This window comes from Mustela nigripes, chromosome 8, assembly GCF_022355385.1.
Source record: "Mustela nigripes isolate SB6536 chromosome 8, MUSNIG.SB6536, whole genome shotgun sequence".
Taxonomy (NCBI): domain Eukaryota; kingdom Metazoa; phylum Chordata; class Mammalia; order Carnivora; family Mustelidae; genus Mustela; species Mustela nigripes.
In genome coordinates, this window is record NC_081564.1 from 9,926,118 (window position 1) to 9,939,360 (window position 13,243).

At 50.5% G+C, this 13,243-nt stretch overlaps 1 protein-coding gene across 7 annotated transcripts in view; it reads left to right on the forward strand.

Moving 5' to 3' along the window:
* Positions 1 to 13,243, forward strand: part of RPH3A (rabphilin 3A) — a 261,251-nt gene that overhangs the window by 204,997 nt on the left and 43,011 nt on the right. For all 7 annotated transcript variants that reach the window (XM_059408465.1, XM_059408470.1, XM_059408469.1 and 4 more), the window contains one exon: positions 3,620 to 3,766. In XM_059408465.1, the coding sequence (XP_059264448.1) occupies positions 3,620 to 3,766 (147 nt within the window). The remainder of the gene's footprint in view (positions 1 to 3,619; positions 3,767 to 13,243) is intronic.

Below are 13,243 nucleotides of genomic sequence, written 5' to 3' on the forward strand. Positions count from 1 at the left end.
GAGTGAGGTCTCTGTTGTGGGGAGCATTCAAGTAAGGCAGACAGCCAATGGTCTCCACCTCTGGTATTCATGACTTTGTGTAACCCCTCACCTTGAGTCTGGGGACCTGGGACCTGTTTCTAACCTACAGAATACAGCAAAGAGACCCAATGTCCCTCTCATGATTACGTTACATTATATAAGACTCTCAGTTGATAGAAGCTAGATTCACTGGGCATTTTTGAAGCAAGCAGCCCACAGGATGAAGCTGGAGAATCCTACCAGGTTAGGAATTGCAGATTGCCTCCAGGACCCAGGGGTGGCCTCTTGACTGTAGCTAACAAAAAGCTAGGCCCTCAGTCTAGGGAGCTGCAAGGAAGCTTCCAACAACCTGAATGTGCCTGGAAGCAGATTCTTCCCCAGTCAAGCCTCCAGATGAGAACACAGCCCAGCCAACACCACACTGCAGCCTCATGAGACGCCAAGCAGAGGACCCAGCTGAGCCATGCCTGGACAGACATGGAAACCATGAGATAGTACATGTGTGTTTTTTAAGCCCCCGAGTTTGTAACAACTCAGCAATGCAGCAATGGAAATTGTATACTGACACTGTAGATGGGTCTTTATACCCCTCTGTCTCTGTCCTCCAGCCGGGTTTTTCCAGTTATTTAATGCTACACACCAAATCACCTCCAACGTAGTGGCTCAAGACAACAGAAACCACTTGTCACATCTCACAGTTTCTGTTGGTGGGCCTTTGAGGGTGGCCTCAGGGTGCTTCTGGCACAGGGCTCTTCGTGCAGCTGTAGTCACATGCCCGCTGGGCTGCAGGCATCCCAGGGCTCACCAGGGGCTGGAGCATCATGTAGCAGTCGAGTTGGCACTGGCTGTGACTGGGGGGCCTCCGATCCCTTGCATGTGGGCTTCTCCACCAGGATGTTTACACATCCTCGTGACATGGCACCTGGCTTCTCTCTGATCAAATGACCCAAGACAGCAAGGCAGAGGCCGCAGTGTCTCTTATGACCCAGCCTTGGAAATCACACACTGCCACGCCCACTGTATTTTGCTGGCCACACAGGACCAGCCGGGAGTTAGTGTAAATACCAGGAGGCAGTGGTCCTAGGGGACAATCTTGCAGGCAGACTACCACATGGCTCTTCACCTCCTCGGGCATTCCTTCTGCCTTCTCAACTCCAGGTCTTTGCAAAGACCATTTGTTTCCTCTGCCAGGCCTGTCTCTTCCTCTGCCATGCCCTTGTGGATTTCAGCTGAGCTCTGGGGTCTCCGCAGGAGCCCTAGCTCTGCTGCGGGGTCTGAAGTTTATATCAGTGAAGAGGCCCTCTTTAAGATAACAAAGACAAAAATACCTTGCTTTTGCAAATTTTTCAACCACTCAGCCATCGCTAATGCCCTTCTTGGGGTCTGAGAAGCTGGCTGTGCAACCAAATGGTCTCAAATATAAGCTTCGCCGACATCACAGTAGACCCATCACGAGGTCTTCACGTGGCTGTCACTCCCTAGGGAGCTGTCCTTGGTCCCCTAGACAGACCAGGTTCCACTGCTTGGGTCTCCCAGTGGGTCACACTTTTGATTAGACATTTAACACCTCTTTGGGCCACAAGGGACCATGTCTTATTCAAAATTCTTCTGGGCTTTCAGACACAATTCTAAATACAACTGGTCCAGAGCCAGACAAGGCCCCTGCCCTCCTGGAAGCAACATTGTTGGGCTGGGCGGGGTGGGGGAGGGTGGTGGTGTGTGGAGAGATCTACTAAACAGGTAAACAACAAAAATTTTTCCAAAAGTAATTTCAGTTAATGATGGGTGCCATGGGGAAAGTAAATCTGGGCGGAGGGAGACCAAGGAAGGCCTCTCTGAGAAGGTGCTGTTTGAGCTGAGGCCTCAGTAATGAGAAGGAGCCGGCCCTGGAAAGGTCCATGGAAATAAGTTTTTCCGGCAGGGCGAACAGCAAGTGCAAAGGCCCTGAGGCGAGAACAAGGGTTCAGTGTTCAGAAGTGAGCAGAGAGGCCAGTGCAGCTGACTGTAGAGATAAGGGAAAGCAATGGCCATAAGGACGGAGAGGCAGGTTAAGGACAGATCAGGTAGGATTTAGCAGATGGGCAAAATCTTTTAGAACATTAAGGTAGAATTCACACAGTAACATAACATTAACCGTTTAAATTACACCATTCAGTGATGTTTATCATATACACGATGTCATGTTCCCACTATAGCCATGAAGTTCTGGGTGTTGTTCTAAATCAGTGAGAAGCCCTGGGAGGGTTTGAGCGGCGTGGTCTGAGCAATTTCACAATTGCTCATCCCCAGAGGCCCTTGCTGCAACACAAGGTGTATTTCCATGAGGAATTTCCACAGGCCACACCTTCCTTCCCTTTCTCAGAGTAAGGTCTGCCCCTAGACATCTGTCTCTCTTTGCTTTTGGGTTCCTCCGCTCTTCAGAACCAATCAGCTGATGGTGGGAGAATGGAAGAGAAGCCAAAGAGAGGGAGGAAGATGGGGCTTTTAATTTCCAACTTTGAGTGTCAAAAGGCAATTTCATGCCTGCTGATGTGATTAGAGCAGTGGAAATAATAGAGGCTGACAGCTAATGGGGTGCTGGCTTCAGAGGATTCCTACTTACTGGTTTTTTTTCCCTTGCAGGGACAAGCATTTCTAGTGGTATTTAACCTTGCACTCCACTCATGGGGTGTGCCTCAGTGTCATGGAGCAGGGACCATCTTATTAGCAGAGATGATTATAATTTGCCATAGACCACAGCATCAGCCCACCACCCGGCAGCCTTTGATCCACTGTGCCCCCACCGGGGCTGTGTGGGGAGGACTTTGGGTTCCCTCCGTACTGTAGAGGTTAAGTGAGCAGCCTGCCTAGCTCAGAATTCCACTCTGCCACTTTCCAGCCATGTGACTGTGGGCAAGTGGTCTCTTTTCTCCATATTCGGGTCTCCTCACCAGTAAACAGACAGGAACAACCCCTGCCCTGTAGAGATCATGTGAAGATGACATGAGGTCATGTGGGCACCCAATGGATGCTGTGTCGGTGTTGGCTTTAAAAAAAATTTTAAAAGGGCCAAGAAAAGTACATTTTGGAACGCAAAATGCTACAGGAGATTTTGAGGCTGGAAATCTGGATGTTGATGTGAAATGAAGAGCTTTTTGTAAATCCAGTTGGCAATTAGTTCCAATTTATAGAAGAAATAAATTGTAGCCCAAACAGAACATCTGTGCCAGGCAGGAGCTGGCTCAACCTGGGACCCCGGGCCTCTGACCACCCTCCCAGAATTGTTTCTGCTCCAGCTGTAGAGTATCCTATTCTGGATTCTTCTCCTGAGAACACCCTTACTCTCTCGGTTCTTAGGAGCATCCTGCAGACGCTGCTCACAGAGTGTCTACCACGTACTAAGTGCTTAGTAGAAATAAACTCCTAAAAACCCTGTGAGGGAGGAAAGTGTGTCCCATTGTATAGATGAGCAAACTGAGGCTCGTCTCCCAGCCAGTGAGTTTCCCTGTGGGGATTTGAATTGAGGTTTTCCAGACCCCAGGGAGCAGAGCCTAACCACCGCTGCCTGCTTCCTGCTGGGCACCTCTGCGGTCTCACGCCTCCCTGTATTACCTTTCAGGCTCCAGGCAGGCTGGTCCGTCCATCCCAGCGGTCAGCCCGACAGACAGAGGAAGCAGGAAGAGCTGACAGATGAGGAGAAGGAAATCATCAACAGAGTCATCGCTCGAGCTGAGAAAATGGAAGAGATGGAGCAGGAGCGAATTGGGTGAGGCCCGACACATCCCATCCACGTGGAGAGCCGCCCCGGAGGCCTGAGGGCCAGCAGAGTGTGCGGCTGAGGGGTGCGCTGGGGTGGGGCGGACTGCCCCGGGATGTTGCCCCTCTCCCCCACCATTGCCCCCTGCCCGGCGTCTGGCAGGACTGGAATCCTTGTGGCACAAGGTGGGAGAGCTCAGGAAGGAGAGAGGATGATCTGGGGACTGGCTAGGGAGGGGGCTTCGTGGCTGTGGGTGCCTTACAGAGGGGGAGCTCTGAAAGGGTGGTGGGAGCTTGTCATTGGAGCTTGGGGGTCTGTGGTTGTGAGCACACGGCGTCTGGGCCGATCCCAGCTACATAGAAATATGTTCTAGAAGCATGGTAGGCCAGAATGTACAGCCAAGGGAGAGGTAAGGAGCGGAGTGTCTGTCTAGGGATGGTATGTCAAACAGCGCATGCGCAATGAATTTATATAAGAGAACAACAGAAACGGATCCTGAAATGGGGAGACAGCATGAGAGGGAGGCGGCAGAGGTTAACCTGGTGGGTCTGGACTCCAAGAATGGCGGCGGGGTGGGGTGGGGGGGTTCATCCCAGCTCTCTGCTTGCCTGCTGTGGTTCCCCAGCACGATGCCTCACCTCTCTGAGCCCCTGTTCACGTGCTGGTCCAGTGGGGGACACGCCAGTCAATCTCACAGGGCTGTTGTAAACAGTAGGTGCGATGATGCACATACACGTCCCAGACCCCAGGGACACTTCATTTTCATAAATGGAAAGAAGAAGGGAAAAAGTAGAGTTTGGAGGACAGAGCTTTTCAAAATGCATATGAGAGAGAAGCAAGGGATATAAGGGGGCCATGTGACGTGTGTGTCAGAGAGTGACAGCATCATGGGGGAAGGCCAGGGTTAGGGAGGGAGCAGTATGTGGGTGCTCTTACAAAGGGAGGAATGGGGGGATGGGGGTGGGGAGAGGGGGTGAAAGGAGAATATGTGTATATGGGGGGGCTCTTGGCATAGTGGTCAGGATGCCAGGCCCCTGGAGGGTCCTCCCAGACCAGGATCTCAAATGGACCCCCTCCTCCGCAGCCCCCTCCCCAGGCCCCATCTGCCTGGGGCGGCCTTTGCCAGTGGCTTACAACTGGTGTGGGCACTGAGGTGCCCCTTTAGCTCTCCACACACACTCTCAGCTGGGGTGAGTGAGGATCTTGGGCAGAAAGTGGAAGTTGGTGCCTTTGGTCTGAGCCTCTGCAGATCATTTTACCCAGGGTGGGATGGGGACTGCTGCTGACAGATGACAGACACCTGCTCCGGCCGGTGTCAGCATCACCCTCCACCCTCCGTCTGCTTACACCGGAGGCTGCTGAAGGGGTAGGTCTGCAGGGGCGTGCTTGTGGGCTTGCATTCTTATTTCGCTTTTTAAAAGATATGCCAAGAGTGGGGAGTTCTGCAGGCAGGAGGTCTGTGAGTGTGAGTGAGTGTGTGAGTGTGTGTGTGTGTGTTCACTTCACCCAACAATGGACCTCAGCCTTTTGAAGTGAGGGATACGGGTAATAAGGGTAAAAGCTTAAAAGCAAAACTCCTCTCAGCCTTTTCTGCCATAGCAATTACCACCAGATAACATCATTCCTATTTTGCATAATTAGTTTGACTATTGTATATCTCCCTGTCAGATTGTAAGATGACGGAAGGTAGAGGGTTCATTTATTTATTTATTTATTTATTTATTTATTTATGCCTATTTGGTTCACTAGTGAATTCTCAGAGCCTACAACATAGTAGGGGTGCTGAAAAATAATTTGTTCAACGAGTGAGTGAACATGGCAGACTGTGCTGCCCCCAATTACTTTAGACATAATGTGTCCTGTGACCTAGCGGGTGCCAGTTTCCAGGGAAGGTGCTCTGATTGGCTGGCTTGTGTCAGGGGCTGTCTCTCATCCAATCAACTGTGGCTGGGGGTACAGCCGTGTTGTACAAACAAGGCACGTGTGCTTCCTCTGGGGGAAAAGTTATGGCAGTCCCTCTGGGCAGAGCTTGAGCCTTCTAGAATAGGATAGATGGGTTCCCTACCTTGTCCTCTGTGTCTTATCATATCGCCCCAATTAGCTTGAGGGTGTGGTAGAATATTCTAGCACAGTGGTTAATTCCTGGGGCCCCTGAGTCAGAGATACCTAGGTTCAAATTCCAGCTCTCCCCACATCCCCTCTATGTGACCTTAGGTAAGCCACTTTAACCTCTCTGTGCCTCAGTTTCCTCATCTGTAAAATGGGGACAGCATTAGCACCTAACTCTTAGTGAGTGTTTAATTAGGGTGCAAAGGGTTATCGTAGTGCCTGGCATAACCCCACATTCCATAAAGGGAGGCGGTCCTTTAAAGATGAATTTGTTAAGGAAGCTCAGTTTTTGACCCTGACCAAGGCCTCCATTCTAGAATTATGCCCCGAGACTCCTGTTTGGCAAGCCCTGGAATTCCAGCAGCCCTGGCTTCCCTAAGGGGAATTTGAGAGGCTTCCAGGGAGGCCGGGGCCAAGCCCTTTGATGACAGAGTGTTCCTTTGCTGAGATGGTATGCTTTCTGCCAGAGTGGGGGAGGACAGTGCTGCGGGATTCTGGCTGTGGCTCTCCTCCTGTACTGTTCCAGCAGCCGGTGCCTGCTGGTAGCATTGCCAGAGGCAAGCCCAATGTGATTTGTGTCTTGCGATCTCAAACCTGCCCTCATTCCTGTTCCCTCCATGCTTCCCTGGGAAGAGATCAGAGCAGAGTCAGATAAAAGCAAGATGACACATCAGACACAGAACAAGGCTCAAACGGGGTGCAATCGGGGCTCCCACTTCCGAACCTGAGGCTCTCAGTCAATGACCCTTTGGGACCTCAGACCTGCTCCCCTCCATCTAATAAGGCAAGTCAGGCTGATTCTGAGGATCCTGAGAATAGCTGGGTGTGTCTGATGGAGGACCATGCATTGGCTGGCCTTCTCAAAGCTAATGAGCTCCTTCTAACTGTTAAAATTGCAGATGTATCTGAGAATCTTTTCGGTTCACACCAGCTCTGTGATGTGGAAGTTTCTTTCCTATTAACTGAGGGAAAGCCAACATGTAAATGATCATCATCATACTAGGTTCCATTTACTGAGCATTTACTATGTGCCAAACACTGAATCTAAAACTCCCTATAGATTAACTCTTTAACTGCTCCTCTCAACCTTGTTGAGTAGGTGCTACCTTTGTCCTCCTTTTTCAGGTGAGGAAACAGGGTCAGAGAGGTGATTGGCCCAAGGTCGCTTGCCCGAGGTCACATAGAGCCAAGGTATACAGTCCTGTCTGGATGACCTCCAGCATTTTGCTTTTAATTCTTAGGTGTCTTTCCTAAAATCCTGGCCCCAAGTTCTTAGACTCTGAGGAACATGGAAATTTTATAAGCTCAGGTGTGAGGGGGACACTGTGTGACTAGAAGTGGGAGCCCTTTGTGGGCTGGCCTAGTGGTTTCTTTGAGTTCTCATTCACTGGTTTGAACCTCTAGATCTGCCGGTACTGCATGTTCCCGTGGCTCTCAGAGACCTGGGGAAGAATTGCCATCAGGCCTCCCAGGAGGCCCTCCCTCCCTGGGGCGCTTTGGCTAGAGCTGGCCACCCCAGGGAATCCCAGGCAAGCATCAGGCAAGAGCTACATCTCTCCTGGAAGCCTCTTTGCTTCTGTCCTGTGGGGTTTGGGGGGTGGGGTGGGGGAGGGGGATGGTGGGAAGCAGGGGAGGGGTGTCCAAACCTTGCTTCACCGCTCAGCCTACAACCCAGCTCTGCTCTCTTCAGCATCCCCGCAGGGAGAGATGATGGCCAGCAGGGAAACTCATTAAACAGCCTCCTTTTGCCCCCACATTCCTTATTGAGGTGCTGAGTGGGATAGCAGAGTTTATTTTTCACACCTGAATGCTCTTTGCAGGAAAGGAAATGAATTCCAGGGAGATTGCTTGAGTCATCTCTTGTTCTATAACTGTTCTATAACAGTCACCTGGAACTTAGGGTCTCGAAGCAACAGCAGTTGTGATGTCTCATGATCCTGTAGGTTAAGCACTTGGACAGGGCTCTGCTGGGTGGGTTTTCTGCTCCATGTGGCGTGGGCTGGGGTCACTCGGCTGCATTCAGCTGGTGGCCGGGCTGCACTAGGAAGGCCACAAAAGCTCAGCTCCTATGTCTGTGCTTTGGTGCTCTCTTTGTGCCCCAGCCTTTCCGTGGGATCTCTGCCCTTTCCGTAATCTGGCCTGAGCTTTACATGACAGCAGGATCCCAAGAGAGCAAATCCTGTGCTAGGATTCTTAGCAGCTGGGTCTGGAACCGGTGGGGCATCACCCCTCCACGTTCTCCTTGAGAGGGGAAATAGGTCCCTCCTCCTTCTGGAAGAACGACTTAGGCCCCCAGGGAAGGATGGCGTTAATGGTGGCCATCTTTGGAGACTCTACCACCTTAAGCAAAAAGGCGAGTTTCATATAAGGATTGGGAGCTATCTCAGGGGACCAAGGGGCAGGAGCACAGCCTAGCCTCAGGAAAGTTTCTTTTCTCCCCACTTGGTTTTTATAGCCTCACTCCCATACCTAGGGAAGGAAGTCCAATCAGGTCACCCATCTCTCATACCAGGGGTGCCAGGTCACATCGGCGTGGCTGCCAAGGGTGAGAAGGATGTTTGTGAGTTGGACAGACACCTGTAGGGTGTCCACTGGACTTTTCAGTGTATTGGCTCTGCAGTTAAACATTTGCCTAGGAAAATCTGTTGGTGGTTTTTGTTTTGTTTTTACCAACTGGCAGGCCCCTCTGCGTCCTTACATTTCTTTCTGTCCAGAGCCTCTCAAAGGCATTGGCTCACATATCCTGCCTGTGCCAAGGGACGGGTAGCCGGGTGGCTTCCATCTGAGGTCATTTTCCCTCAACAGATGGGCCCCCAAAAGTAATTAGGATTTGTCATTAACCTTGGCGTCCAGACGCTGTGATGGAGGAGGAAGGCAGAGAGACATGGGGAGACCTGTGGTTGACGGACTCTGTGGGATTCTGTCACTTCCCCATCTCCGTTCCATCATCTCCTATGTTTTTGGCACAGAATTTTTCCAAAATGTGGACAGAGGGAGAAGTGAGTAATAAGATGTGGTACATTGATTTAGGTTGATATGCTGACATTAAGCCAGACCATGCTCTCCTCTTTCAAAAGGAAGACCCCACACACACACTCTGGCCTTTTTTTTTTTTTTGACCTGGAGTCCTAAGTGTAAGTAGGATTCAGGGGTTCGTAAGCATTTGTGCATGTGTCTGTGTATATTTTTTGAGAAGAAATATAATAGATTTCACCAGACTTGGCAGGGGGTGTGGGGGCTCTGACCCCTCCTATGAAAGAATCACTGAGGGATAGAACCTCAGTGTCCCCAGGCATTGGATCAATGGTTTCAAGGGTCCTCTCACATCAATACTTTATGCAGCCTGTTTTTACAAGATGAACACGCAAGTCTTCCCAATTCCTTAAGTAGCCCAGTGTCTGGCATAAAACGGAGAACAAATGAATAGGTGTTGGAGGGATAGTTCATGCTGAATGAATCCTAAACCCTAAGCCTCTCACTGAATCATTTTGACCTCATCGCTTTCTGGACCTTATCTCTAAAATGGGGAGTTGGACCATGGGGTCTCCGAGTCCTTCCAACCTGGGGTTTTTCAGCCATCATACTATGTGCATTTGAGGACAGATCATTCTTTGTGGTGTATACTGTTCTGGACATTGTAGGTGATTTTTTAGCAGAGTTCCTGGCCTCCGCCCACTAGATGCCTCTAGTAAACTTCCACCCAGCTAGGACAACCCCAGGTGTCTCCATCCATCACCACACACTCCCTGCTGAGAACTGCTGCTCTAGCCCTCTTGTCAGTGGTTCACTAAAGGGAGAAGAAAACAGACTTGAGAATTTTCCTGGTACCATGCTCCACGTCTAGGGAAATAAAACAGTAGCTCACTCTTACAAAGCTCCACGTGCCAGCCCTGTGCCCGAAGCTTTATATAGATTCCTTTATGTAAGTTCTGTAACAATCCTATGCATGGGGCCATGTTATCATCATTCCCATTTTACAGATGAGGAAATTGAGGCACAGAGAGGTTAAGCAACTTGCCCAGGGTCACACAGTTAAAAAGCAATAGAACTGAGAATTATAACCCCAGGCAGGCTGGCTCTAGGGCTAGAGTCTTAACTCTGCTGTTCTGTAGAAAAGCAAGTATTTATTTGCCAAGCGCTGTGCTAGGGCCTTCCAAATATGTTACATGTCCTTTTACCTCCTTAATGTCCTCATTGAGAGACAGATTGTTGTCCTTGCCATATGGCTGAAAAAACCTGAAGCTCAGTGAGGTTCAGACACTTGCCCAGGGGCACACAGCTTTTACAGGACCAAACCAGGGTTTTGAACTTGAATCTGTCTCTCTACTTTATCCCGTTGCCTTCTGGGGTGCATGGAGGGAAGGCAGATTGACAAGTGGGTTAAGGGATTTAGGGGTGTCTTGGATCTTCACCCAGGCTAACCGGTTCTGTCTCACACACTTCTTCCTTCAGCGGGACAGTTCCTGTCTCTCCATGGCCGTGACCCTCATCCTCTTCCTCCCACCCCCGGCTCCAGGCCAGGCTTGGGGAGGGATTAGAAGGAGCTCTACCCCTAAACACTACAGAGAAACAAAGACTTCATTCTTCTACAGGGGGCAACTACATCTGGGCAGCCAGACCTAACCTCCGGCGCCATCTCTGCCCCTCGCACACCCTATGTGCCTCGGTTTCCCATCTGTAAAATGGGGATGAATTATGGAGCTGTTTTCACAGGTTGTAGATGGCCTAAGGAAAACAACACATGGAGGGCTCCTGGGTGGCGCAGTCGGTTGGGTTTCTGACTCTTGGTTTCGGCTTGAGTCGTGATTTGGGGGTCATGGGATCGAGCCCGGCGTTGGGCTCTGCACCTGGTGAGGAGTCTGCTTGGGACTTTCTCTCCCTCTACCCTTCCACCCCCTCAAATAAACAAAAAAATCTTCAAAGAAAGAAAGAAACAGTACATACGGAATACTTAGCACAGCACCTGGTAACCGCGACTATCGCTGGGTTTATAATGACCCAGGTCCTTGCTTGGCATTGACAGACTTACCTTAGCTCTGCTGAATCCTCCAGAAGTCTTTCTGTCTTGGCTCTCTTGTCTCCAGCTCTGAGCTGAGGTGACCCTCTTCCCAAAGAGCTGAGGCCTGAGCAGGAATACCATTCCCCAATCCATCAAGGAGAGAAATGAGGATCTACAGCTCCCCAGGTGTCAACAGCAATAAACAACAGTGAGGATTAATGAGTCTGAAATGCTCACGTCCCGCATGCCGGCCGAACGGCTTCATGATAGAGCAGCTCAGTCATTTAAGGACAGGCTCCTGAGAGACCTTGGCCATGGAGACTCAGGCTGGCCCTCCTCGGAGCAGCCATATCCCCGTTCACAGCAGAGGATCTGATGAGAAAACGCCAAGTTTAATAAACTTAACAGTAATATCCTCCCCCGCTGGGCAATTAGGGGGAGGGGAAAAGCTGCACGATCTGGAATTGATGGTGTGTGTGAGAGAGAGAAAAAACAGAGGGAGAGCCAGAGAGAGAGAGACAACATGACATCCACTCTCCCACTTTGTGCAATTTTTACAAATCGCATGTGATCACAGCCCACCGCTGCTCTAAAGGCGGCCGCTCCAGCCGCATCCCAGCAGTGGCGCAGCCCCGGCCATTTCCCCGACTGAGGACTTGCCTGCAAAGCCATCATGCCTCATGGGCAGGGTACCTCGTCTCCATAGCACACCACATTAAGCCTATTTCCCCACATAATCGTAGCTCCACTAGCCTTCTCTCAACATTCATCGAGACACTCCAGTGCAGAAGCAACTGCCTGAATGTTTCTGAGGCCAGTTTGCACCTGTTGAGGGAACCAGGGCTTTAGGAACAGGAAGGGTCAGCCCACGATGTGGTTTCTGTCCTTCTCTACACAAGGTAGCCAAACAGGGCTAGGCTTTTTGCAACCTGTGCATGAGAAGGCACGTTCTGCGTGTAGGTATGATCGCTCACAAGTCTGTGAGCGTGCATGGGTGTACTCACAGATGCACGCGGACCTGTGCCTCTAGGGGTGTGCCCGTGGATGAATGTGTTCACCTGTGTGGATACGGACCATCCATGTCTGTTTCTAGTCATCGCTGCTCCTTCAAAGGCTTTTTCAAAAGACAGATTTCCTGGGGTATAGGGAGTTGTAAAAGCCACAAATTTCCAGAAGAAATAATTAGTAGCAACCATTACTGAGTAGTTATCATGTTCCAGTCATTTTACAAAAACACTCTTACTTTATTTTGGCTACAACCCTAGGAGGTCAGAACTGTGTTTTCCCCGGTTTACAGATGAAAAAGAGAGGCTCAGAAAGGTTAAGTAACTTTCTTGGGGGATCCCAGAGCGGGGAAATGGCAAAGCCAAATAGGGACCCAGGCAAGCTCTCCCCGGAATTGGCACCCCAAGCCTTGCATCACTGCCTGTTTCTAAATTCTGGAAGTGTGTGCATGCCTGTGTGTATGTGTACCTGTGTGTAGGGACTCTGAGTGCCTGGAGAAGGTGTTCAGGATCCTGAGAGCCCAAAGTTTGGCTTGTCTGACATCCACAGTGAGGCATAGGGATATTTTGCCCAAACCTTGCTCTGGAGAGGAGGGCAGAAGTCTTGATTCAGACGTGAGTCAGGTGGACATGGGACCTGGGTGGCAGATGGGGCAGGAATGTGGGTGTGGTAGGCAGAATAACGGCCCTCTGCCCCACAACCCTAGATGTCCACACCTTAATCCCTGGAAACCTACAGATCTGTTACCTTCCATGGCAAAAGGGACTTTGCCGATGGGATTAAGACTCTTCGGATGGGGTGATTATCCAGTGGACCCAGTGTAATCACATGGGTCCCTATAAAAGGGAGGCAGGAGGGTCAGAGTCATAGCAAGATTGGAAAATGCTACACTTGCTGGCTTTGAAGATGGAGGAAGGGTCATGACCCAAGGACTACAGGCAGCTGCTAGAAACTGGGAAAGGCAAAGGAATGGATTTGTTCCCAGAGCCTCGAGGAAGAATACAGCCCTCCCAACACCTTGACTTGAGCCCAGTGAAACCCCTGTTAGACATCTGGTCTCCAGAACCGTGATGGTGATAAATACATGTTCTTTTAAGCCATTAAGATTGCATTGACTTGCTACATCAGCAATAGGAAATTAACACACTGGGCAGCTTCCCAGAGCCTGCTATTGGGCAACGGGATTTCATGGCCCTCCTGCTACTGTACTCTTAGCAGTACTGAGTTAGACCCACAGGGGATAATCCTGTGGTTTCCAGAGACCCGGTCCAGCTCCACATGTAGACAAAGTCTGGTAACTTACCTGCCTCTTTCTGCCTGGACCCACTGCAGCATCTGAAACTCTCATAGCTCTGAGTGTCTCAAGGGCTCCA